This window comes from Pocillopora damicornis, chromosome 10 (genome assembly GCF_964200805.1).
Source record: "Pocillopora damicornis chromosome 10, jaPocDami1.2, whole genome shotgun sequence".
Taxonomy (NCBI): Eukaryota; Metazoa; Cnidaria; class Anthozoa; order Scleractinia; family Pocilloporidae; genus Pocillopora; species Pocillopora damicornis.
The window spans coordinates 12,966,877-12,992,392 of record NC_142679.1 but is presented as its reverse complement, the minus strand read 5'-3'; the positions used below and the strand labels follow the sequence as shown (position 1 = coordinate 12,992,392).

The 25,516-nt window shown below is 37.6% G+C and overlaps 2 protein-coding genes and 1 pseudogene across 4 annotated transcripts; all 3 read right to left on the bottom strand.

Annotated features, from left to right (window-relative positions):
* Positions 1-6,988: 6,988 nt before the first annotated feature.
* On the bottom strand, positions 6,989-12,706 carry LOC149038998 (uncharacterized). Of its 3 annotated transcripts, none has more exons than XM_089184177.1 (4): positions 12,563-12,706; positions 10,465-10,798; positions 9,767-9,904; positions 6,989-8,290 (listed from the first exon to the last, which is right to left on the bottom strand). In XM_089184177.1, the coding sequence occupies exons 2-4, from the start codon at positions 10,775-10,777 to the stop codon at positions 7,821-7,823; spliced, it is 921 nt and encodes a 306-aa protein (XP_089040303.1). In that variant the 5' UTR covers positions 10,778-10,798; positions 12,563-12,706; the 3' UTR covers positions 6,989-7,820. The 3 variants fall into 3 exon arrangements, with proteins under 3 accessions (XP_089040303.1, XP_089040305.1, XP_089040304.1); XM_089184179.1 differs by having other exon boundaries at positions 12,577-12,706; XM_089184178.1 differs by lacking the exon at positions 12,563-12,706 and having other exon boundaries at positions 10,465-12,549.
* Positions 12,707-18,972: 6,266 nt separating this feature from the next.
* On the bottom strand, positions 18,973-20,718 carry LOC149038997 (uncharacterized; annotated as a pseudogene).
* Positions 20,719-20,880: 162 nt separating this feature from the next.
* On the bottom strand, positions 20,881-22,972 carry LOC149038996 (uncharacterized). The gene has a single exon (XM_089184180.1). The coding sequence runs from the start codon at positions 22,955-22,957 to the stop codon at positions 22,124-22,126; it is 834 nt and encodes a 277-aa protein (XP_089040306.1). The 5' UTR covers positions 22,958-22,972; the 3' UTR covers positions 20,881-22,123.
* Between the last annotated feature and the right edge of the window lie 2,544 nt (positions 22,973-25,516).

Below are 25,516 nucleotides of genomic sequence, written 5' to 3'. Positions count from 1 at the left end.
CATCAGCAATATAGAGGGCAGAAGACGTACGGAAACGTCAAACCTGATCATAAACCACATGTCCATGGGAATTAGACAGAGATTTTCAGAAAGATTAACGCTTGAGGCCATCAATGGAAACTGTTTGTACTGCAAAAACTTGGGTTTCTGTCTCAGTGGCTTCCAACTGAGAATTTCGAGATCTTTCTTCTTTTAATTAAATGAAATTGAACCAAGTGTGTACAAATATTTTTTGCTGTAACATTTGTACTTGTTGGTGAACATCATGTTGAAAGAAACATTAGTAACTTGCACACATTTGTTGAAAAATACGTCAAGTGGGGGAACACTGCCTGTACATCAATATCAGCATCTATTGACATTTATCTCTGAGAATGCACCATGTAAAACCCGTACGCGATGCAAACAAATTGCACCGGGTCCTCTTGGCCCTCTTGCTGTGGGTCACTTTTTAAAAGCTCCTCTAGGCGTGAGCCGATCTGGTTCCGCCTCGCCCAGTGCTAGCACGGCTGTTAGGCCGATGGTAAACTGAGATTCTGTGAGTTATCATTTACATCTCCATGATTGCTAAAATAGTCTTCCTGTGCTGTTCTGAATCTATATAAGCCGTATTTTTGCAGCCAACACTGCTAAACAAAACGAGCGTGCAGCCTAATCACATCGACGGTACGGTTCAGTTTCAAGTTCCCACCTCAGAAATTACCATCGGATCATTCAACCGAATTCGTGCGAACACATTACGATCACTGTTAACGATCTCCATACCAACCGGCATCGAAGGCAGAGCAGGCGAGAAAAATTCAATAACCAAACAGGTTCCGACAAATTACACCAAGTATAAAAGCCTGGAGACTAGCAAGTTTCAGAGGACTAATAGAAGAACAGAACACCTTCACGTCGACGAAGAGGAGAGAAGAATGGATTTTAAAACTATCTTTATGGTGGGTTTTCCAATTGTTCAAACTATACTTATAGCTAAATTCATTTTAGTTACAAGAAATGTCGGTTTATGGCTCATTTGAAGCTAGACAATTTTGTTTAGGGAACGTGGTCGAGTGATTTTGGCCGGTGTGCTTGAACAAGAGATAAGCTCTCGGCTTGAAATGTTTCCTTTCCTGGTATTCATATGTTTAACATCATATACAAGCAAGTGTTTTTTTTCTTATGAGTAGTACCACTCTTTTATCTCTTGCAATTTGAAAATAGACAAACGAAAAGAGTCCTTAAGAATTGAACGGTGGATCCAACCAGGTATGTTCTGACCATTTTCGTTGAATCACTGAATAAATTGTGGAATGAGTCCTTTGTTTTCTGAACGCACTGACATTAGTACTTAAATGAAGCTTTTCATTTTCGGTACAATTTTGCAGAAAAGGAATGTTGATAAAAATGCTTTCATACTTGTAGATCAAAATTTTCCTTCTTTACCTCAGTCCATCGCAGCCTATCAATTGGTACAAAGTTTCCTTCTCTACAAAGTATGTTCAAGTCCTGTTAGAGTCCCTGAGTTTCCAGAAAACCAGGCTTTAGCAGATCTAAAGAATGGCAGTGAATCTACAGGTGCGCTGTCCGATAAACTGTCTTCTTTACTTGAACTGCACGAAGAAGATAGGCAAAACAGCAGTACAGAAAACCATCCTCTCCTCTCACGAGTTTCTCGCTCACTGAACCCCTGCGAGGAAAAGAGAGTCCGAAAGTGGAATCATTGTCTTGAAAGATATATCATTGAGGTTCATTGCAAGAAGCATAGTGTTAGTTGTTACTCACCAGGCAATATTCCACCGAAATGCAAGAAAAATTTCAAAATCGTTTTTGGTGCAAGTGGTTCTTGTACAATGGCTTCGAATTGCACTTGTGCTGCGTGACGCAATTTTTGAAAGCATTGCACAGGGCCGTTTCTGAGCTCGTCCATCGTAACTATTGATTATGTGATATATGTAGTCGTTATAGACATAAGTTATGCTGATTTACCTTTTGAACGAATCAAATAAATTATATCTTAATCGTAAACAACAGCCATTGTAGATCGTGATCGCCTCGACCGGCATAGTGTGCTCCTGAAAAGGAATGGTGATGCTGACTGTTTCGAAAACTTGGGAGGAAGTGATAAACAGAGTCATGACTTCTAACTTCCGCTAAGGATGTTAAAAAACGTCTAACTTTGTCACCTACAGCAATCCATCTAGCAGGACAACCCTCGCCCTGATGATCAGACTACGCAATAAACTTGATCTTTTCAGATGTACTTCCAAGTTTGTCGGGATTTCAAATGAACTATAACAAGCTTATTTCGAAGTGCAGCATTCGTGGAGAGTTAGCACCTTAAAAACATTAGGTATAGTAATGGGGGTGAATAGTAACGTCACCCATTGTTTATCTTTCAATGGTTTAAGTTACAGTTATTTGTTTACGAGATGACCGCCAGAAATTTCCGGTCTACCGGCTACGGGTTTTGCATCTTGGAAAAATCGACATTTCTTTGATTCTATTCTGATTCTCGCCATAATTAATCATCTTTGTTTCTCTCTAGTTCATTTAGAGTTGCTAGTTGTACGTTACCCCAAATAAATACTACCATTCATTTCAAGTTTTCATAAATTTAAAGAGGATCCTTTGAGCGTTTAAGTTGAGGGCCTGATATCTTTCAATATTATCAGAACAGTGATTGATTCATTTTTAATTTCGCAATTTACTTTCTGTTTACTCCTCTTTTTTATCCTCTGGGTTCCCTCTGGCACTGGTGCATCATTTTTATGTATTAACCGGTTTTCAACGGCTTTTGGTCTCTGCAATGTATTAAGGGAGGCGTAAAGACCAAAATTTAAGCCAAGGTCAGAAATAGCGAAGACCAACTGTTCATGTTCTCCATATCACAACTTGAAAGGTACACAGATTTTCCGCAAGTGTTCATATGAGACCATGTAAACTCGAAAAATAAATTCCTTCACGAATTAAATAGAGATCGATGAATGAGCTGAATACAGATAACATATCGCCATCTTAGGCCTTGTTGATAAGCCAGCTTATTTTTAGTCATCAGAACCGTAACGCCAACAAAAGTGCAAATTCTTTATTGTTGCCTAATTTTAAGCATATCTGCCCTCTTTAAGATTAAAATCCGGCTTAATAGGTAGGTAGACTTCCTGTTGAATCGTTTCACCGAAAACCATTAGAGTTTCCCGCAAAACCGCGAATATAGTACATTTGTATTACTTCATGATCACCATGGACGTTGTTTTCCAAACCGGCTTTGACTAAGGAAATCCAGTTTATCAGGAGTAAGACATCGCAGAACTCAGTGCCCTCACAGCGTACGAGGGTCATTTAAAGCGGAAAGGCTAGCTTTGGCAGAGAGCTTTAGTCAAGCCACAAGGGAGTTATATTTTTTCGGGATCTTTGAAGCCAACAGGAGATATTTTGGGGTGTATAAGATTCTATGGAAGCAGTGTGCTAATGTTGTACACCGCATGGGGTAAGAGATTGTTTGAATTCATTCTTTGCTTCAATCTCTCTCCTTTGGGTAATTGAGGAGAATAGACGGCTGATTTTAGAATAAAAGTTACAAGAAGAATGATAATCATCTCGTCACTAAACAAACTAAGAAAAACATTTTTATATGTGTACGATTAAAAATCAACATCGATGTTAATCTGTACAAGCCAAAGAGCATTTCTGCTTTCATCTGGAATCTCTGTACAAAACGTATCACTACGGTGAGTCAGCTTTTATCATCATGTTACATGTCTTACGGCACTGCTAAGTAATACACACAACTTTGATTACTTATGAAGTTTAAAAGGATGATGGTGAGTTCTTTTGTAAACAAATATCATTTTTCAAAACTCTCACCGATAACCTTCATTATTGACATCTGCATCCCGTAACATGTACGCACGAATGGGTATCGCGAATGACACGGTGGTGGAATCGATTCAAGCAGTTCTTCCCGCTTCCGTCACGATGATCGTTTGGGCTGATGTCACGACGTAACGCTTTACTTTCTTCAAAGCCGCTACCGACCTGGTCACGGTCACGATAGACGAAGTCTTCTTTCTGTTGAACTGGGCCATCAAAACGGCGGAAATGGAGCAATCCTTACCGTTTGGATGAAAAGTAAGAAAAGAGCGAATGTGGTCGGTATCTAAACAGAAGAAAACAAAAATTTTGGGTTGCTCACGTAGGTTATTCTATTTTGGTACACCAGTTCTTTGATGAATACTCTCAGAAGTAACGTAAACAGTATTAAACACTGTGATTGGATGTAATAGGTGTGTTGAGACAAGGGGTCGTTTTTGGATGCGGAACAGCACGTACTACGGTGCTTTATTTTTTTTCCCGCGTTCCTTCTCTCGCACGTTTTTCGCTCCTTGCGCTTCCTTGGCGTTTACCCACGATTGCTTTTAAAAAAGCTGCATATTGAGCAAGCTATACTTGAAGCCAGTTTCATGCTGTATAGCCAATTTCATGAACGCGAATTCCTTTCCAGTGATTTATTGGCGGGAATGATGTTTTTTTTTTTCCAACGAGTTTAAAAATGATTGTGTTTTCTCTCAATTGGTTATTCAACTGATTAACCGCAACAGACTAGAAATAACAAATTAAAAATCTTTCAAATATTTTATAAGTTACCTAATTTTGAGAGAGTATAATACGGAAATCCCCTGTTCTATGACCCATTTATGCATTAGTCCTTAATCAGTCAGAAGCGAGATATCTCTGAGTATCCGATGTCTGCTCTGAGATTTTCGATTGTTTCAGTGAGACATCATTTTGTTCACCAGAGGACTCGCGTTTAACGATGGGCACGAGTAACATTAATGATATCAAAAACGATGTCAAGGCAAAAGAGATCATACCCAAAAAGATTAAACATCTCGACCACTTACAAGCTGTTTTTTTTTCTAACTATATTTATCTGTGTCTACGGCTATCCTATCTTCTACTTCTTGGGAGGTATTAACGCTCCAACATTTTTCAAACTTTACAACCGGTTATTGAAACATAAGACTTTTTCTGGAAGAAAATGCCAAAATAAATTTACCTACCTTAACACGATTCAAAAGAAGAGTCTGCAAGAGCTCTCCTTGATCCAAAAAAGCTTTAGAGACGGAATTTTTCACTGTGATTCTCAGCTCTTCGGTCGCCTTATGTACGTTTCATTTTTAAAATCTATTCGACTCAAATTTCGAGGATTATTTTTTAAGCGATTAGAGGAAATTCAACACTGTTCCTTTGCATTAAAACTTGCTCATCAGCGTAAAACTCGGACTTCCAAGTAAGATAACTGTTTTTAGAATTACTCTTACATAAATTTCTGTTTCTCGAAAGTAAGGCAACATAAATTCAACACAAACGATTAAATATCTATAACATTTTCTTTGAAATAACTGAGGCAAACCCCTGTTCTGACATTTAAATCATAACAAGGAGAAGAGCAGGTAGACATAAGCTGAATTTAAGAAAAAATATGAGTGTAGATTTTGAAGTAACTTCTTCACTCTTCTTGTTCAAGACTGTGCACATGAGCAGTTAGTTTTATATAACAACAAATGGACTTCACCGATGCAATATATAACTGGCTCTCTAATTTCTTAGAGGGAGGAAGACAAACTTCTGTTTGTTCAGGGATCACTAATTTATGTTCCATTTACCCCAAATAACAATGAGTTTAATTTTATCCTAGTTATGCCTTTCAGAAAAACAAAATAAGACACCTCAACGCTCTCTTCATTGTGTGACTTTATCTACCGGACATTTGTGCTCTTTCAGCAAAATAGCAATAAATAGGCATCATCAGCCATTGAATTTGCCTTTAAATCATATACGTATGATTAAGTCGAGGAGGAGTAGACCAAGCGGGCTACGAAATAAATTCCCGTAGTTTGCAACATCAGTAATTTCATCATAAGGTTTTCTAGACCGGGTTTTATTCAATTTGTCAAAGATAGTTTAGAAAGGAACTTGATCCTAAAGGAAACAAAGGAAGTTCTTTATCCAGATTTCTACAAGGAAAAAGCACTTGACGCTGTTACAAAATGACGTTTGTTATCGTTTACATTAAGTTTGTGTTTCAAGGATGTGTTACGACTACATATGTTTATAGAACACGCGGAAATGGGTTCACGGGTTGTGAAATTCGATATTTCAGTTTATCGCATCGGGTTAGGTTACTAAAACCTCTGTAGTTTTCGAATATCAACAAATTTTTAAAAACGGGTTTTACCATGAAAAATTAACGTTAAAAAGCAACGACGTTTCGGCTGCTGAACCGACATGTTCAAGTTGAAGGATAAAATTTTTTTCATGCACTTGCATACTAGTAATTGTAAAAATGCTAATGAGAAACTGACTAAAACTCAAAATATTTACATAGATACAATACGTGAAAATTCTCTGTAGTTTTCCAACATTTATTGCACAACTTCCAGCCACAAAGAGTTCCGTGGTATCCAGCTAATTGTATGGTAGCAAGTAGAAATAGAACTAAACCATGATTTTGACGCTTCAGACGGCTTAAGTATGGTTAAACAACTGGTCTGAGACTGCGTGCGAATCCATCGCAAAATACCGCTGGTTTGTGGACATGTCATCAGATTTTATCTCAGTGCTCTGTTTACAGCGAACGTCATCAGGCTATGTCATGTGGTATCTTGACCGGGAAAGTCGTAAAATAATTTTGAGAGTGAGAGGCACAAATTAGGGTTTTGTGAAGAGCAGGAAAAGAAAAGAAAAGCTTCAAAAAATAATATTTTCGTTCTAATAACTCCGTAAAAAAAATACGCGACTTCAGTTCTTTATTGTTAGATGTTTGCGAGGGAGATAATTGGTTAAGTTCAGTGGTTTATTAATTGACTTAAGTGTAGTTTATTTTCCCAAAAGAAAACAAAAGGAATTCCTAGTTACGAATATCCATGCGGAATAAAAAGGCCATTAAGTGGTAATAATATTCATCGTGAAATACCTTGTTTATTTAACTCTATGCCCTTAATTGCATATTGATCAGGAGTAAGACTAATCATCAAGGGCGTGGTAATCAGCGTATTGTAAAGCCCGAAATAATATTATTTAGCTGTGGTTGTTACACTTCAAGCGGCTACAATTTGGTCCAAAAAAAGGTTTAGATTCTTAGGGTTCGAGCCAATGGTAAAATAATTTTAGAATCCATTGATTTTTTCATGACGTTGATTCTTTGTTTCATATTTAGCCGAGTTGGCGGTAACAGGTTACGGAATTGTCCCGTTCTGTGTCATCCCGTTCTTTGTTGTACCGTTCTGTGTCATCCCGTTCTTTGTTGTATCGTTCTGTCTGTAATCAAAACTGTAACAAATTTGAGGAATTCCTCAACAGCCCGACTCGAGCACCGATAGGACAGTTTTTAGGAAGTTGTTGATCAGTGGGTTTTGAGGTTTTATTGGTTCAAGGGAGTGAGAAGAATGTTTTTGGGAGGCTGTTTGTCTTGTTATTTGTTTTCTCTTAATTGTTCGTGACTTCCCTGTTTTGTTTCGCTTTCTTCTTCTTTTTCTTTTAATTTTTAACCGAGGTTCAGTTCAAAAACCCACGATAAATAAGCACTTATTTGATTTAATTTTGTCGGGTCTAGAACAAAGACATAGCAGTCCTCAAATAGTGAAACAAAAGATGAAAAGGTCTTAAAACTAATTTCTTGATTTTCTCTCCGTCTTGTTTAAATCGTAAGTTTTCTTTCTTAAAATGTAACTGTTTACTGTGTTCGTATACATGACAAGCGTTGGTTCATAATCTAATTTCTCTTTTTAAGTCAGTTTTGAAATCAACGAAGGCAAGGTCTTCAATGGGCAAACTCACACATAAAATGCATATACATCAACACAAGTTTTCCCACTGTTGTCCCCTTCGTAACGATCCACCATATCCTGTCCGTACCAAATCTGCATCTCTTGATTGTTCGAAACAGACAGTGGATTGACGAGGTTACGAAAAACGAGCTCAGTTGAATTATGATGATATCCAGGAAGACTGTAAAAGTGGGCTTTTTCTTCTGGTCCTCCAAAATCCTTCAGGTCTTTAGCAGGCGGCAAGACAGGTTTCTTATCGACATCCGTGATGATTGTCATCAAGTCTCCTTTGTATCGTGGATTAGTGCAACTCCAGTAGGATGCTTTAAACTTAGGGTTGCATTTCACCCATCCCGACCTGTGAATAAGCTTCATTGTCTTCACTCGTCCTCTCTTTGTCATGTTGAAGGCGCCATACTCGTCATCTTTGGCTCCAAAGCAGACAGGCACTTCACCATTTATTTTTTGCCAGCCCTCTGAAATAATGTAATACACTAATAATTTAGGTAGTGAATCTTGATAGTTTTATTTTATGTTGTTAATGGTAACTAAAATTCATTTGCAAGATATGTTCTAGTGATAAAAGGGGTAACTGAATAATTAATTCAGTGATTGTCCAACTCATTGAACGATCAAAACAATTTCGTGTGAGGGAGAGAATAATTCATGTATAATTCATTCATCCTTCTCCGGGTTTGTTTATCTTTCAGCGTTATCACCAAAACAAAGCCATTATCATTGTTCCTAACTCTTTTTGCAGAACACCGCAGCGAGATTAATATTTTAAGAAATACCTACGTCGGAATGTAACAACACACCAATTCACCTTTTGGGCTTTAGATTAGTAAACAAACCCCGAAAGTTCGGACATTGAGTCGAGCTCGCAACACATGTGTCCAAACTTCGGCTTTGGAAATTTTTCTTAAATAACTTCCCACTTTCAAGAAGCGTCTCTTTGCTCAAAATTGACATCTTTCTTTTGGCATTTATTTGATCGTTTATTAAGCAAGTTGTCATTTCCCTGCCGTTGAAGCAGATGCGAAGAATGTTACAGGAAGCGTTGCGGCATGGAATAATCGAACTAGTTCTGCGTACAGTGATATATCTGATCAGGTGTTTTCAGGGTGTTTAGTGCGTATATTGTCAGATAAATCCCCGTCCGACAGGAAATTAGTGCCCACGAATCGCTGTAGGACGTGAGGAAGCCTTCATTCCCAAAAATAAAACCGATTTCAACTCTATGAACGTGTACGATTGCAGTTGTTTAGTAAATGTATACCTAAACATAATGGTTACGACAAAGAGATGAGCTTATGGCACCTGAAAAACGATTCACAATACCTCGAGAAAAATTTCCAAAGCCGAAGTTTGGACCCATGTGCTGCGAGCTCGACTCAATGTCTGAACTTTCGGGGTTTGTTGACATCAAAAGTCACGTGATACTACACGTGAGATATAAAGCCCAAAAGGTGAATTTAAGGAGGCAGTGGAAGGATGATTGAGTCCACCAATGTAGTTGTTTCGTTTAATAAATAGGCGTTGCCTCGTGTTGACAGATTTATTCGATGACAAGAATTGTGATTGACATTAATTCAATAGATTGATTTAAAAGCGTTAGATTATTATGTTTAAGTCAGTTTTTCAGCAGAATCGAAGTGAGAAAGAAGTTATTTTGTTATCGTTTTTCTGTCTCTAAATCCGCTTACCTGGAGAATCTGCTAACCCGTAAAGTGAGACTGTTGTAACGACCCGCCACAGAAGTAAGTTTATATTGAAGTTTTTTAATTTAGTTACAAGATAAAGACTTGATTTGCCTTTGTTCTAATTGCGAATTATAAATGTATTTCTTTTAGATCGAATAATTATTAAAGCTTGGCTTAATATTATACGGTTTGTGGTGATCATTTGATCTAACCAGTTCCGAGTAAGGAAACAGTAGTAAAACAATTTACCTTTACAATAAGCCTGGATCACCTCGCCATTCTCTTCAGAGTAAATCCAGTGTATTCCGTCAATCATCTCTTCGCCTTCACTCGCTTTGATCTCACCGCAGGTATCCGCTGGAAGTTCTTTGATGGATCCGAGGGGAACTGCGTCAGTAAAAACGAATTACAAATAGGTAGTTTACACCATCATGCAATTCGATACCTCCTGGTATGACTTGAGCATCTGATTTTTTTTGGCATGGAAATAATAAGGTAAAGAAGAAAGCTTCCCCCTTTGCTAACCATGTAAAAGCAGGAAGAAATGAAAACTGTGCTACAGTAATTCTATTTGATTATGAAGTAGAAATAAGATGAAAGGAAACAACAATGAAAGAGAGAAACTAACCACCTTTTCAGTTTCATTACGACATCATTGTCAAGGTTACTAAGGAAAACGTTTTTTGACTTCGTTCCTGAGTTTAAATACTTTTTACAACTTAACTTGACAATGGCTTGGAGTTGGTTATTCAAAAACCTTTTCTAACGATGAAGCAATCATTGAATTAACACCTTCCAAAGGCCAGTCATAGAAATATGTATCTTAAATTCTGTAGATGCCTGAAATCTGAGTTTTCTGCAATTGTGATTGAAATATGACGGATTGAAATCCTTCCATACTGAGAAAAGGGTAGGCTAAAACCACTGCAGAACAGTAAAGGGGGTACCTCTATTTTGGGAGCGTTTCATATAAAATCTCCTCTGATCTGGCATAAAATGTTCCGGTGTTGCTTCCTTTGTACGATTGTTCAGTTCACAGATCTTTTGAGCAATCACAAAATTGTAGCTCTGACACGTGACTTCTTCCTCACACCGGAAATAACACATTTCAGGCAAACCAACCCGATACGTCTTAAATGTATGACCTCTGAGGAACATCCCACCAATAGAGTGTTCCCCTGTATGACATTGGCTACTGGCGTTGAAGATGCCAATCCGGGACATCAGAAACATGATTATCAGCGACAACTTTGAAGTCATTGTGAGGTTCCACTCGCTGCCCTTAAAATGACAAAGGCAAGCTATCACTTTGTTCGAGATTACGACCGGTTACGAGGAGAGAATCTTTTTTTAAATTGAAAACTTCTTGAACACACAAGGTAAAGGGGTGGTTGGATGGAGCAATAGCCGTTTAGAAAACGCACTCACATGTGCGCGCCTGACCCATCGTATTTATTAAAGTTTTATAGTCATAGACATTACCTTTGCAATTTCCTAAACAGCTTATGAGGTGATATGCCAGAGTCATTTATTCGCTTAAAACTGGTTTGTTTGCGCATTTCAAATACTGATGAAATTAATTTTGGAGATGTTTTCCGACAATAACCCTCAGAAAGGTGTCGCTGATTTTCTGGAGAGGGCGTACTTTTTTATTTCTTTTTCCTACATCCTCGTAAGGTTTGGTATTTCAGTTGTAATATTTCCTTCTACAAAAGAGGCCTTAACTTTACAACCAAAGCAAAATGAAACAGGGGCTTAAAATATGTTTTCGCAGGTATCGGCCGCTTTCCAGCCAATTCCAGCGAAGTTACGTTAAGTAGGTCACCCTTTAATGAAATTTATTTTCTTAAGGAGAAAGAGACGAAAAGATTTTCTTTTAGTGGTAAGGTTTTGGAATCCCTCTCCCTTTTTCAATTTTTTCCGTTTAAGGGTGCCTTTAATTGATTCCCTATAAGTATTTTTTTGGTTTAAAATTATTAAATTTGACATATAGTTAGGAACGAAAGCTAATTCCTGATAGAAAAGTTCTAGAGAAGTTAGTTTCCGTCATTCTAATGAAATACTACATTACAATGCACATATTGCGATCGTGATAGCTGGCGGCGAATTTCAATTAACATGAATAAGGACAGGAACTTGTCAAAACTCAGCGAACATTTAATGGCATCCAAAAACAGTTTTTTTCTTTTCATCTTAAAAGCGACAAATATTTTTGCCTCAGTTCTCGCAGATGGAACAGTGAAGAGACTATCTTCGCCCTTAAGCTTTCTGAGTGAAGATCATCCCTCTATTATGATACCATCACCTGCTTCTCCTGTTCACCACAAGAAAACATAAACTGCCTTGGGGGTCGTTTAGCTCGGTCCGAGAGATGAAAAGAGTCTTTTAAAGATTACCTACCAGTCCTAACAAAATGTATAACTTATAAAACTATCCTGGCTCGTAATTTTGAGACAACTAATCATGGACAAACTTTATATGGCTGATTTATCTTTTTTTCGTTAGGTCCAATGATGGTTTCCCTTTTTTCAACAGCCAGTAGTTATTTTCTCCAACAATTCTTACATACGAGCTGCATGGACTAAACCGGAATAGCAATTTTTAGAATCCTGCAAGAGAGTCTCAGTGGGAGAGACTGTTAGCTTTAAAACGGCAAAGAAAATTTGGTCTTTTGACGTAAAACTGACAAATTAAAACCGTTGGTCGTGAAAAAGGTAACTGTAAGATTTTTTCATTCAATCACAACGGAGAAAAATGAAACGTTACCGTAAATTAGCCAGAAATTTAACCGTTAGCCGTAAGAGTCATCACCTCATTAAAAGCTTTCTGTAATGAAAATCGCGTTCAGAGACAGGGGACTTTTAGCCTGCTCAAATCCACTTCTATGATTATTTTGAACATTTCTTACGGCATCTTGAATCATCAGATAACGAAGTATGTAGCTTTATCGGCTGTCATGGAAAAGCTTACTTAAAGAAATAAAACAGGGAACTTTTCAGACGATCTTAAAAATGAAAAAAATAATTTTACCTTACCTCAACGTACCTCAACTTCCTTACCTGAAGAATAACTTTTAAGTTATTAGGGGGTTGTTCTTAGAATCGATAGGCGCTGTTACTTATTACCACTGTTCGCCGAATGTCTAGCTAAAATGTAAAAGTCAGCTTTGTTCGCCCACGACTATTAAGTCGTGGGCGTTTGTAAACGAAAAAATTTCACTCAAATAAAACTAGATCTAAATTTCTTCCTGTTTTCTTTGTCTTCATTTTTTATTAAAACCCTTAATAATATGCTTGATAAAATTACGCGCGTCAGATTGGCTGATTTCATGTGACACGAATGCAAATTACAATAGCTCTAAATACTTTCCACCTTCACTGTTTAAATGAAATATGAGTCACACACACAGAAACTGCCAAAGTTACATTAAGAATAAATATGGAAACCTCTTGGATGTGCACGGCAAGAGACTAGCACTTTTTACCTCATTGAAAACAATTGCTTCAAAAAAACGAGGCTTACCATCTTTCATGACATTTTAAATAGGATCGTTTAAGCGTGAAAATTACTCACAAATGCGGGAACTAATGCATCATGGCTTCCACTAAGTTTAGAAACAGAAAAAAAAGCAAATCGACTGACTTGAAAAGGAAGTAACGATTAATTTGAATCGAGAGAATATTTCAGCGAGGCACAAAATTACCAGAATTTACAAGCCAAATTTTTACTACTGATGTAGTTTAGTTATTGTCATATTTACCAATAGAATCGAGTATGTCACCCTCGACCATCTGTCCTCACAAGTTAATTTTAGGCCTCACGGAACAGTGTATGCACGTGAGTTAAGGAAAATTTCAGACTTGCGCAGAATAGGCCCTCTCCTGTGTTTACTTGTCTCCTAAACGCTCTTAAGAGAGAGAGAGTGTCTCTGTAAGAGCGGTCCGGTCGATTTTGCTTGAGACACGGATTTTGCTCGTTTCTTGTGTGTTGTAAGACATTCATGTACCTACACTAAAACAACAATCAGTTTGATCGGATCTCTTTATTTTTTCAGAGTTTTACGGAAATTAAATTTCACTCGAGAAAAGGTTTGTCGTGACACTTTTCAAGACTTTAATTTCATACAACTTTGGAGAACAATTTACAAAAAACTACGGAACTCAGAAAAAAACAAATACCACAGCCATGAATATTAACTTTATCTTATCTATTGAGGCGACTTTCGTAAACATCACGTTTCAATGACACCTTATCGGTTCGCTTAAATCACACACGCCAAAACCGATCAAATTCAAGGTAAATTTTTGAAAAAGTGAGGCGTTTTTAACTGATCCAACTAACATAGCTAGGAAGTAGGTGCCATAGAAAAGGTAACTACGGAAAAAAAACTTTGCGGCCCGACCTTTACGAGAACTTTATAACTCCGTGAACTTACCTAATTTTCGGTAATTTCCAAGTTTGGCCGCCATTTTGAGGGACTTGTCAACATGAAGCGTAACCGATATAAATCAAGCAGGTAGATCTAAAATCGTCAAAAATACATACGAAAGCAATTCAAATGAACTTTACTTTCAAATTGGTCGTTAAACTTACCATCCCCATGCGACCATTTCTTCCAACAATTCAAACACTACGACTAGTGTTCGAATTCCCCTCGTCGATTCCACCGTAAAAAATAACCTGTGCCACCCAAGCTTCCACTCGAATGTGAAGTACAAATCAAATAACATAACTGCTTCATCTTCGCGGCAATATCACGCTGGTATTTTAACATTCGGATCGACAAGAACGGTGATCAGGTAGTGATCGCCATATTTACTTCATAAACGTGATCGCTGACCAGCTGCTGAATGAAAACAGTACGGTTCAGTGGAGAGGGCGGGGTGAGGAGTGGGTACAGATTATCAGAAGATTCTGGGAACATTCGAACATATGCATTAAAGTATCATGATAAACATTAGGACTGTCAGTCTTAATGTGAAGGCATGCTTCGTGTTGCAAACAACTTTTGTTTTACTTAGTATTCCTTTTTAACTCGTGAATTGCGCGCATGCGCAAGAGCGAGTTATAGATACGATGTGGGGAATGGCATTCGCTCGCTCGCTCGCTCGATTGGTCGATTCCTGTAAACTTTTTTTAGATTTTAGGCTTTTGAGTGCATTTTATAGTTTTTGGCGAGCAATAAACAGACGAAATGGCGACCTTTGTTGCTAAGAATAGTGGTGGGGTGAAAAAGAAGCCAATGATAATCTTAAAAGAGTTTTTTTTTTCGTTTTAGTTTCAACAAGCGGCGCCAGCGACTGGCAGGCATGCAAGGATTCTTACTAAAATAACAGAACAACCTTCGTTTTTCATAAAATTGTAATTTACAATCCTTGAACTTGAAAACAATCCGAAGATTCATTGAAAATATCACTTACTGCGAAGCGCTCGGAGTTTACAGATGTTCAAAAGCTTTTTCTGTTATAGCGTGAGATTGAGGACAAAATTGATCATTACGTTTCGTCGCGTGTGTTTTTCCTGTGAGAAGCAACGAAAGATGCCGGCGACTGACGAAATAACAAGTTAACACGAAAATCAGATAACACCTAAACAAACAATTTTAGCTACCGATTTTCAGTGAATTTTTAAAGAACAATTTTCTTTTAAGTTTCAAGACAATTTGAAGATTCAACATACAAACAACGTACTAAAATGCGAAAGTTACACACCACAAAATTGATAAATAGGCCTGAAATGAAATTCTATCTTGTTATTGATCATACGTTGCCTAGCACGTGACCTAAATCTACCCAGGCGGAGATCCAAAATGACGGTGGCAGGCTTGGCTTAGTTATATCACTCAAAACTCGTTCCCGTTTGTCTCATTTGATAAAGAGGGAATCGTTAATGTTTTCATTAAGACAGTATTGCCTTGATTTTCTAATATTTACAACGAAAGACAGTAAATTTCACTTTTCACCCACATTTACTTCCAACCTTTTCTTTTGAACCAGAAACAAAAATGATAGACGTTTAAAACACATGACATCATCCACCTTGTCAAATGTAATAGCATGATCATTTCAATTGTAATGCCTTCTTATCCCAACGTTACTTTGTTTCTTTGCTACATTAGCGAACACTGAACTACTGCTCGTACTCTAGATATGACAATCAACCACAAAATTCCCTAAACCAGATAACATTAAACATAATCTAAAAAATCATGTGTCAATTCACGAGTTTGCTCACAGAGCACTTTGATTTCTTTCAAATACATTTCGTTCCAAATAGGACTGGCATCAATTCATAGATTCACAAACAAATCTTTACCACGTAAATAAATTTGTTTAGATAATCGAGATAACAATTGAACCTCTTGTAGTGCACTAGAAATAACGTGTCGTTTCTTCGCCCAACTCTGAGAGCGTGGAGCGGCAGAGACGCGAAACACGACTCTCGCGTCTCGCGGCTTCTCCATGCTCACAGGATACGCGAGACCTCACTATCTTTAAGAAAAATAAGAGACTGCTCGAAGTCTGTATTCCGTTCAACCATTTCATAAGAGTGACGCGAGTCTTTCAATCGAGTGAGAAGGTCACAAACCCATTCTTCATTCCTTTGACACGGAAATTGAAATCGTATCGAGTATACAAAGTTATAGTGAGTTCCTTTAGATCTCCCGAACTTGTATCGCGTTGGAAACAATTACAAGTACAGGAAGAAGTAGTTCGTTAGCGAGACGTTCATTATGTCTCAGGACTGCTTTTAGAATAGCAAAGATGGAAAAACTTTGGTTGATCGCGTGGCTTAAGTGGTTTGGTACGACTGTCTGAATGCAATGACGAAGTAAACGTCATTTGATAAGCTGCCACCTGTCTAAAGAGGTCTTAAGTGAAAATGAACTAATCTTGGCAAGGATTGGCCTATTTCACCTCGCTCAGGAGGATAAACAAAAAAAAAGTGGATTTGCCATAGGTATCGCCACACTTTGGGGAAGTTTTGGAGAAGTGCAAAGGTAACATGTCAGTATCCTGATCATGATGGTGTCAGGAAGCGTATCCAAGGCAGAGGTGTAATTACCTTGCATATGTCTCAGGACATTCATGATAGTGAGTCTTGGCTGAGACAAGAAGAATCAGAGAAGAATCTTCGGTCCTCAGAAACGCCACTTTTAAACACGAGACAACTAAGGTAATTGAATTAAGGGGTATTTGTTTTATTGAAAACTATCGTTCAGGTTATAAGATAGGCAAATAACTCTCCCCACCGATTTTTTCTTACATTCTGTTAATCAAAAGTTTCAATAATTATAAAGGCTTTCTTGTTGATCGTCTTAATAGTAACAGTTTCCAGGATCCAAGGGGAGCAAAAGAGAGAACAATTTTCTGTGTAGTTAGGTAAGGCGAAATGCCAGCTTTATACTTCTCCCGGCGTGATAACGATAATGATGACAACAATGGGTAAAAAGCATCGTCCGCTATTAATGACGATTATCATAGTTATAAACAAATCTCAGTTCTAGTCCTGAAAAAAATCTCAGGGGGTTCTTTGAACCATCCACTTCATCTCGCCAGAGGTCAAAGTTGCCTACACTCATTCTAAGGTTCGTGCGATTTTACGACAAATTTTCAATTCCGGTGTGTTGCACGCGCGACTTTTGATAGGAAAAACCTGCACGCGCTATAACTTAAAAGAACGTGTCAGTGGAATGAATCAAATCTCTATCATTTTGCATACATTCTTGGGAACAGCAAAAAATACTTAGTACAAACATTCTAAGTATAGTGTTCATTCCGTGCAATGGGGCATAAATAAAAGGTTCTGGTGGAAAATACACCTTATTTTATACCACTGATGACAGGCAAAAAGGTTATATGGGTACCCCGGTTAAAAATATATTGTTAACTCTATTATTTAATACCAGCTCTAATTTAAAGGAGAAAGTTATGAAAATAAAATAAAAGTTGTTTGTACCACGAAGCATGCCTTCATTGTTTAGACTGATAGTCCTAAAGCTTTTTAAGCATGTATTCGAATATCTTATGACGATAAGCCCGCCACTCACCCCACCCCGCGCTATACTGTTTTCACTCAGCGGCTGGTCAGCGATCACGTTTATGAGGTAAACACAACGATCGATTCCTGATCACCGTGCTTGTCGATCGGAAAATCAAAATACCAGCGTGATATTGCCGCGAAGATGAAGCAGTTGTGTTATTTGATTCGTACTTCGCATTCGAGTCGAAGCTTGGGTTGCACAGGTTATTTCTTACGGTGGAATCGACGAGGGGAATTCGAACACTAGTCGTAGTGTTTGAATTGTTGGAAGAAATGTTCGCATGGGGATGGTAAGTTTAACGAACAATTTCAAATTTCGCCGCTTGAATTGAAAGTAAAGTTCATTTGAATTGCTTTCGTATGTATTTCTGACGGTTTTAGATCTACCTGCTTGATTTATATCGGTTACGCTTTATGTTGACAAGTCCCTCAAAATGGCGGCCAAACTTGGAAATTACCGAAAGTTAGGTAAGTTCACGGAGTTATAAAGTTCTCGTAAAGGTCGGGCCGCAAAGTTTTTTTCTGTAGTTACCTTTTCTATGACAACTATTTCCTAGCAATGTTAGTTGGATCAGTTAAGAACGCCTCACTTTTTCAAAAATTTACCTTGAATTTGATCGGTTTTGGCGTGTGTGATTTGGGCGAACCGATAAGGTGTCATTCAAGTCTTCCTGTTTCCTTGATTGAAACGTGATGTTTACGAAAGTCGCCTCGATAGATAAGATAAAGTTAATATACATGGCTGTGGTATTTGTTTTTTTCTGAGTTCCGTAGTTTTTTGTAAATTGTTCTCCAAAGTTGTATGAAATTAAAGTCTTGAAAAGTGTCACGACAAGCCTTCGCTCGAGTGAAATTTAATTTCCGTAAAACTCCGAAAAGTAAAGAGATCCGATCAAACTGATTGTTGTTTTAGTATAGGTACATGAATGTCTTACAACACACAAGAAACGAGCGAAATCAGTGTCTCAAGCAAAATCGACCGGACCGCTCTTACAGAGACACTCTCTTAAACCTTTACCGTTGAATATCTTGTCAAAACACGAAGTCTCTGGTAGTTTAACACATAAACCGGGAAGACTGCGACGAAGTTGAAGATTCTACCGTTTTATTTTTTTCCTTTTGATCGACTAAGTGGTATAAATTCTAATTTTTCGTACTGTTTCGTCGTTCATTGCGCGTGGTGTTTATTATTTGGAATTTCGAAACGGACAAGTTTAGGAGTGGGCACTGAGTTTTGGAGTCCATCGTTGTTCGTTTGAAAGTTATTCGCATTTTTTGGACGCGCGCTCAAGATACCATGGAGGAGTGAAATATATCGACTGATGTAATGTACTTAGAGCAGCTCGAAAGTACAGGAAGCGCACAATGCACGAGGTAAGAATATAGATTAAGTTATCTTGACCCCTATCTTGGGGTGTGTTGGTGACTAAGGGTCATTTAGCCTACTTTCAATATCGCCCACTCTAGATCGAGAGTGAACTCCGGTTTAATCGTCAAATGCAGGAACCAAGAACAATTTATCAATCACTTCTCGGGTACTCGTTGGTACTTACTACGGATTATGGAGATGATGTTTGACTGGTATCGATTATCAAATTAATGCTCATTTTTTTTTTGTCACTTTGAGTGTAGAGGGTTGACCAATACACTGATTCTTTTTCGACCACACTGCATATTCAATAATTAGTATAGGTCCAGGTAAAGTTTTTTTTTTTGTATTTTATTAATTTTTATTAATTCAAAGTTACATACATTTTTCATAAACAAACATAATTCACATAAACAGACAGACATGGTACATCATATATCTACATACACAATCCACAAATCCTCTTAGCTCTCCTCGGCTTCTAAATATAATACTAGTACAGTGCAGCAACAAACATGAGATTCTATATCATCTAATAATTTTTGTACTTGTCCCATTTCATATTATGAGCTTTTAGCTTATTATTTGATTTTGCGATCATTGTCTCGAGTTGGTGGATCGTTTTAATTTTGAGGTTTAATACTTTAATTGAAGGAAGAGATTTGTTCTGTCGGCAATACTGTTTGGCAATTATTAAAATATGATTGATTAATAATTCGTCTTCGCACCTTAAAATACCAAACATTATATCTTTTTCAGAGAGGTGTTTTATCTTTACGCCTTGATTATCGAACCACTTTATTACCTCAGCCCAGAAATCCTTAGTATAACGACAAGAAATAAAAAAGTGCTCCAAGGATTCGTTCATTTCGCCACAAAAGGAACACGCCGGGGATGGAATAATACCAATTTTGTTTAAAAAAGAATTTGTGATAAGACACCTGTTAAGTAGTTTATACTGGAATTCACGCGATTTTGTGTCCAAGGAAGTACGAAATGGCAAGCGGTAAATCTCTTTTCATTCTAAAACATCATTAACAAAATGAGTATTAAAATTCAGTTGAGCAGTCGGTGGAGTGATGATTCTATTTCGAAGTTCTTTATATATAGTCTTTGAAATGACTGTTTCAATTAAAACGTTTTTGTCATTAAAACTTAATTTAATTTCGTTATACAAATTGAAAGGCTCGTGAGCTGTAGAAGCAAGCGTGTTTAATGATTCACGCCATTCAACTGGTAAGGCGTCTATTACAGAAATAAGTCTAAATATATCTAACGGCGAGGTGTTTAATTCTCTCAACTTGTAATTACTTTTAACAATAAATTCGTTATTGTCCGAGATTAGATCCCCTATTCGGAGAATTCCTTTTTCTGCGAGATTTTTAAAATACACAGATTTGCCACCGATACAAATAAATTTATTATTCCACACAATAGCTTTTGAAAGATCTTGTCTATTTTGATCTTGTATACTTGTGTGAGTTGCTGCGGAACATTTTGCGAAACTTTTAAAGCATTCTTCATAAAATGCTGGAAGCTTTATGGGCAATTTCTTCAAATCAAAATCGCAACATGAAATAAGTTTACCCCCCGCAGGTTCAAGATAATGCAGTACAATTTTTTTCCAATTGCTCGGTTGATCGCTTGCCAACTTTTTGCAACAGAGGATTCTCTGAGTCTCTATTGTAGAATCTAAATGTGGGGCTTTAAGTCCAGGTAAAGCTTGGTTGTTGAACTGGTCATTACAAGTTGCCTGACGGGCAACTTGTAATGACCAGTTCAGGTACATGTGAGAAAAATTCCACCGATGTAGATATATTTAATAGTAGAAGAAAAATGTTTAAAGGGGAGAGAGAATTAATTATGGGTCAGAATGGTATTACTTATCTTTTACACAGAATAAGGAAAGATAGGATACAGGATGATAAACTTGGCACATTTTCAACAGATCCAGTGTTCCACTCTAATTTATTTCTGTTAATCGTTGTACACCAACTATGTGTAACATAACATTGGCTGCATCACTTTGATTTGCCCTTCCTGTGCAAAATGTTATGCTTATTGTACAAGAACACTTATACATAAGTCATGTTCTTATCACATTAAAAGTTACATACTGCTAGTGATATGTTAAGTTATACATGTGCAACAGTATAACGATATAATCTACATGTAGTTAAATATTACATTTATTATGTTCTTAAACTGCTGAAATTTAGTGACAGCAATTCAGTGTTTGTTTAATATTCTACAAAGCTACAGTCATAAATAACAATTTAAAATCAGATACATTACAGCTTCGTATACCTACTGTTCATTTTGAATTTAATATTCAATTCATTTAATTCAAGATCCAATACAACATGATTGTACGTGCATGTCTCATCTTTGGCACCATGCACTTCACTTTTACCCTGTAAAACCAGTTGCAATATTGTAAACCAAAAAGCTAACATGCTACTTGTACATATACTAGGTTATTAGGCTATGTTCACTTTACTAACATGGCATATACAACGTGCTTTTACCAGGTTAATTCTAACATGTTGTGTTGAAACATTAATCAATTATTAGATGCGTCTCTGTGTGTAAAAATGCATACATGCTGAGATATATTTATTTCATGCAGTGTGGTCGGTGAAATCAATTCTTATATGTACAAATCTAAAACATTTAAAAATTACTTAGCCACCCCTCATGACTACTCTATTCTTCATGTGCAGGCAACGGCGTAACATGTTCAGACATGTGGGATGTGGAAAGATGAGTAGTTGGAGGCTGGAAGACATTTGGAAGATTTTGTAGACACAACTGGCATTCTCTTGGTAGATCATAAATTGGTAGCTCCTCCCCATAGTTCCACACCTTTAGTGCTACTAGCTGCATGAGTCTTGGAACTTGTCCATCAGGTGTACAGGTAACTCCCTCAATTACTGTTGGGTTGAATGACCTCTGTCCCTCCAGTGCAGATGTTCCCCTGACAGAAGCCTTCCATTGAAGTTTAAGTTTGCGACCATCTGCTTTTAGTGACTGAATTGTTTCTGGTAAGTTATTGTTTACTTTCTTCTCTACCCATGCTCTAGGGTAAACATCCTTTGCAGTAAGTGGCCCATGTGTGCAGTTTTCTCTAATCTTGTTTAGGTTCTTTCTTGCCTCTTGCAAAACGTCTGTGGTGAGCATTTGGGTATAATCTTTCATTTTTCTTCGTGAACTTCACATGCTGCTTCTGTGGTCCTGGTGTTGGTTTTTCCACTATGCAGAATATTTTCAACAAATGTGATTGAGGCCTGTTTTGATAACTCTGACATGTTATCATTAAGATACAGTTGAGAAAGATTGAACTGTCTTTCAGCAAGAACATAGTTAACTGAAAGACTGAAAATGTGCTTGGTATAGAACTCAAACAGGTTTGGAGTGGCTTCTTTACTTATGAGTGAGCTGTGTGGTGATGAAGCAATTTCTTTGATCTCACTGAGCAATTGTGGTTCCATCAATTTCCAAAGAGTGGCCCATTTAATCAATCCAACTCTATCCTTAGACACCAATGTTAGAATGTTCTGTCCATGTACATGAAAGAGATTGTTCACTGACTTTTCTTGTTGATTCTCAGATCTGACTGGAATTTCAAGAAGCTTTAAAACTAAATGCCAGAAAGGACTTTGGTATCTCTGATCAGCTCCCATTCCAAACAACTTGGGAAAAGTTAACCACTCTGCTCCATGATCTTTGATTACTTTAATTGCTTCTTGTAACATTGGCCTCAGCACTTGTTTGTGAAAATGGTTGATAGCTGCTGGGTCCTTCAATGACATCTTCACCTGTTGCGATGTTAAAAGAAAATATTCTGCAGGAGACATCAACATTTTACTTAAAGTTTCATGGTGCTTCAGAACAGTTGCTGGCCATAACCTTGCTAGGTAACCACTGGAGAATCCAAGTTCTGCATCACTAGCTTGGGATGAATTCAGAGATGGGATGATAAACTTATCGAGGAATTCAAACAAAAACTTGATTTCAACTTGAATCATAGGACTGGAGCTAAACTTAATGACATCTTGTCAAATAATCTGGTGGCTATCTGATTTTGGCAATCTTTCAAGGAGACACTCAGCGAGCTGTAAACAAGCTTTTCCATACTTAAGATACCAAGTTTGTTGGGGGGCTACAATTGAACAAAATATTGAAAATCAGATGTAATGCTACAGGTGTCTTTTGATATGATAACAAATATGCATGTTGCATGTATCTGACACAAGCCGTAAACATAAAGGTCCTTTGGTTGTGTCCAATGTCTCCACAAGGGAATGCCCCTTTTTGGCAATTTCACTGTTGCCCTGTAATTTCTGTTTTAGCTTTGAGGAAGCAGATCTTGTCCCCCTTAGCTTGTGTCTGACTTGTTTTTCCTTTTTTTCAGTGGACATCAGATTTTTTTGACACTTTTTAAGTTGAGTTTGAAGCCTCAACACGTCCTTTTTCAATTGGATGTTCCTTCCTTTTACAAATACTGAAATTATGAAAAGGTGACACACTAAAAATTAGTTAAATGTAACTGATTTCACTCGAGAGAGTATCGAAACAGAATACAAAGTTAAAATGTCCTACCAGAAATCTTATCGACCAGGTATATTTAGAATGTGTAGTTCAAATTTGGCAAAAACATTGTTATCACAATTGCAAGGTTGAATAATTGAAACTATTGTGTTTCCACGGTGGTCCGTACGCAGATAATTTTGTTCGCGTTGATAAAAACTTCTAACACAAGCCTCAAAACTTCACTCGTAAAACTCTCGATACTGTGTGATACTCAAAGATACGCGTCCTCATGATCTGCTGACCGAAAACATTAACTTGGCCTGTACATTTCTTTTCTTAGGTACGAACCTTTACAGGGAATCTAGTCCGCAGTTTAATTTTTTCGCTTTTGAGTGCGCATACTACCTCCTTTGCGTTAACCGCCGCTCCAAATAGTTAAGCAAGAAAAAGCCTGAAAATACTGACCAGGCAGCCATATCGACTACTTTGTCTTTATTTTCGAGAAGTTTTTTTTTGGGGCTTCTGTTTGGTGGGAGTATTATCGGTTTATGATTAAAATCCTCTTAAAGTAGTGTTATTAGCGATCGCGTAAGTTGCAACCGCCGAAAATTCAGAATAGGAATGAAAATCATTCACCGTAGTTCGTGGCTCAGGCAATCTGCATTATTATTCTTATTCTTATTACAGACAGAAAAAGATAATAAAGAATACTGAGAGTGAGATATTATAACTTCAAGTTTTTAATTTCGGTAACATTTTTTTCTGGTGGAATCGAGTCGTTTTGTCTTTGATTCGAAAGTCACCTGAGTACAACATGAAAAGTGAAATGTCTTATTTGCTCTTGTGTGGCCACAGAGGAAGCTTTTGGGAGAAATATTCCTTGGTTTTTTTCGATAATTGCGGTTGCAGAGGTGGCTAGCAAAAACTATGCCACGGGCCGGGAAAGAAGTAGATTTCTTTCTTCCACAGTTAGTTTTCCGCAGTTTGGGAGAGTTTGAATAAAGCAACCAGAACCACGCCAATTGTCCTTTGCAAGGAGACGTGCACCTAGGATTGTCCAGCAATATAGAGGGCAGAAGACGTACGGAAACGTCAAACCTGATCATAACCACATGTCCATGGGAATTAGACAGAGACTTTCAGAAAGATTAACGCTTGTGGCCATCAAGGGAAACTGTTTGTACAAAAACTTAGGTTTCTGTCTCAGTGGCTTCCAATTGAGAATTTCGAGGTCTTTCTTCTTTTAATTAAATGAAATTGAACCAAGTGTGTACAATTTTTTTTTTGCTGTAACATTTGTTCTTGTTGGTGAACATCATGTTGAAAGAAACATTAGCAACTTGCACACATTTGTTGAAAAATACGTCAAGTTGGGGAACACTGCCTGTACATCAATATCAGCATCTATTGACATTTATCTCTGGGAATGCACCATGCAAAACCCCTACGCGATGCAAATAAATTGCACCGGGTCCTCTTGGCCCTCTTGCTGTGGGTCACTTTTTAAAAGCTCCTCTAGGCGTGAGCCGATCTGGTTCCGCCTCGCCCAGTGCTAGCACGGCTGAAAGGCCGATGGTAAACTGAGATTCTTTACGTTATCATTTACATCTCCATGATTGCTAAAATAGTCTTCCTGTGCTGTTCTGAATCTATATAAGCCGTATTTTTGCAGCCAACACTACTAAACAAAACGAGAGTGCAGCACTAATCGCATCAACGGTACGGTCCAGTTTCAAGTTCCCACCTCAGAGATTACCATCGGATTATTCAACCGAATTCGTGCGAACACATTACGATCACTGTTAACGATCTCCATACCAACCGGCATCGAAGGCAGAGCAGGCGAGGAAAATCCAATAACCAGACAGGTTCCGACAATTTACGCCAAGTATAAAAGCCTGGAGACGAGCAAGTTTCAGAGGACTAATAGAAGAACAGAACACCTTCACTTCGACTAAGAGGAGAGAAGAATGGATTTTAAAACTATCTTTGTAGTGGGTTTTCCAATTGTTCAAACTATACTCATCGCTAAATTCATTTTAGTTACAAGAAAT

Excerpts from the sequence above, each read along its gene's own strand:
- LOC149038998 (XM_089184177.1), bottom strand. The coding sequence starts at position 10,777 with ATGACTTCAAAGTTGTCGCTGATAATCATGTTTCTGATGTCCCGGATT. Across the intron at positions 9,905-10,464 it reads GAAACGCTCCCAAAATAGAG|TTCCCCTCGGATCCATCAAA; the intron begins GTACCCCCTTTA and ends TTACTGACGCAG. Across the intron at positions 8,291-9,766 it reads GATCCAGGCTTATTGTAAAG|AGGGCTGGCAAAAAATAAAT; the intron begins GTAAATTGTTTT and ends ACATTATTTCAG.
- LOC149038996 (XM_089184180.1), bottom strand. The coding sequence starts at position 22,957 with ATGATTCAAGTTGAAATCAAGTTTTTGTTTGAATTCCTCGATAAGTTT.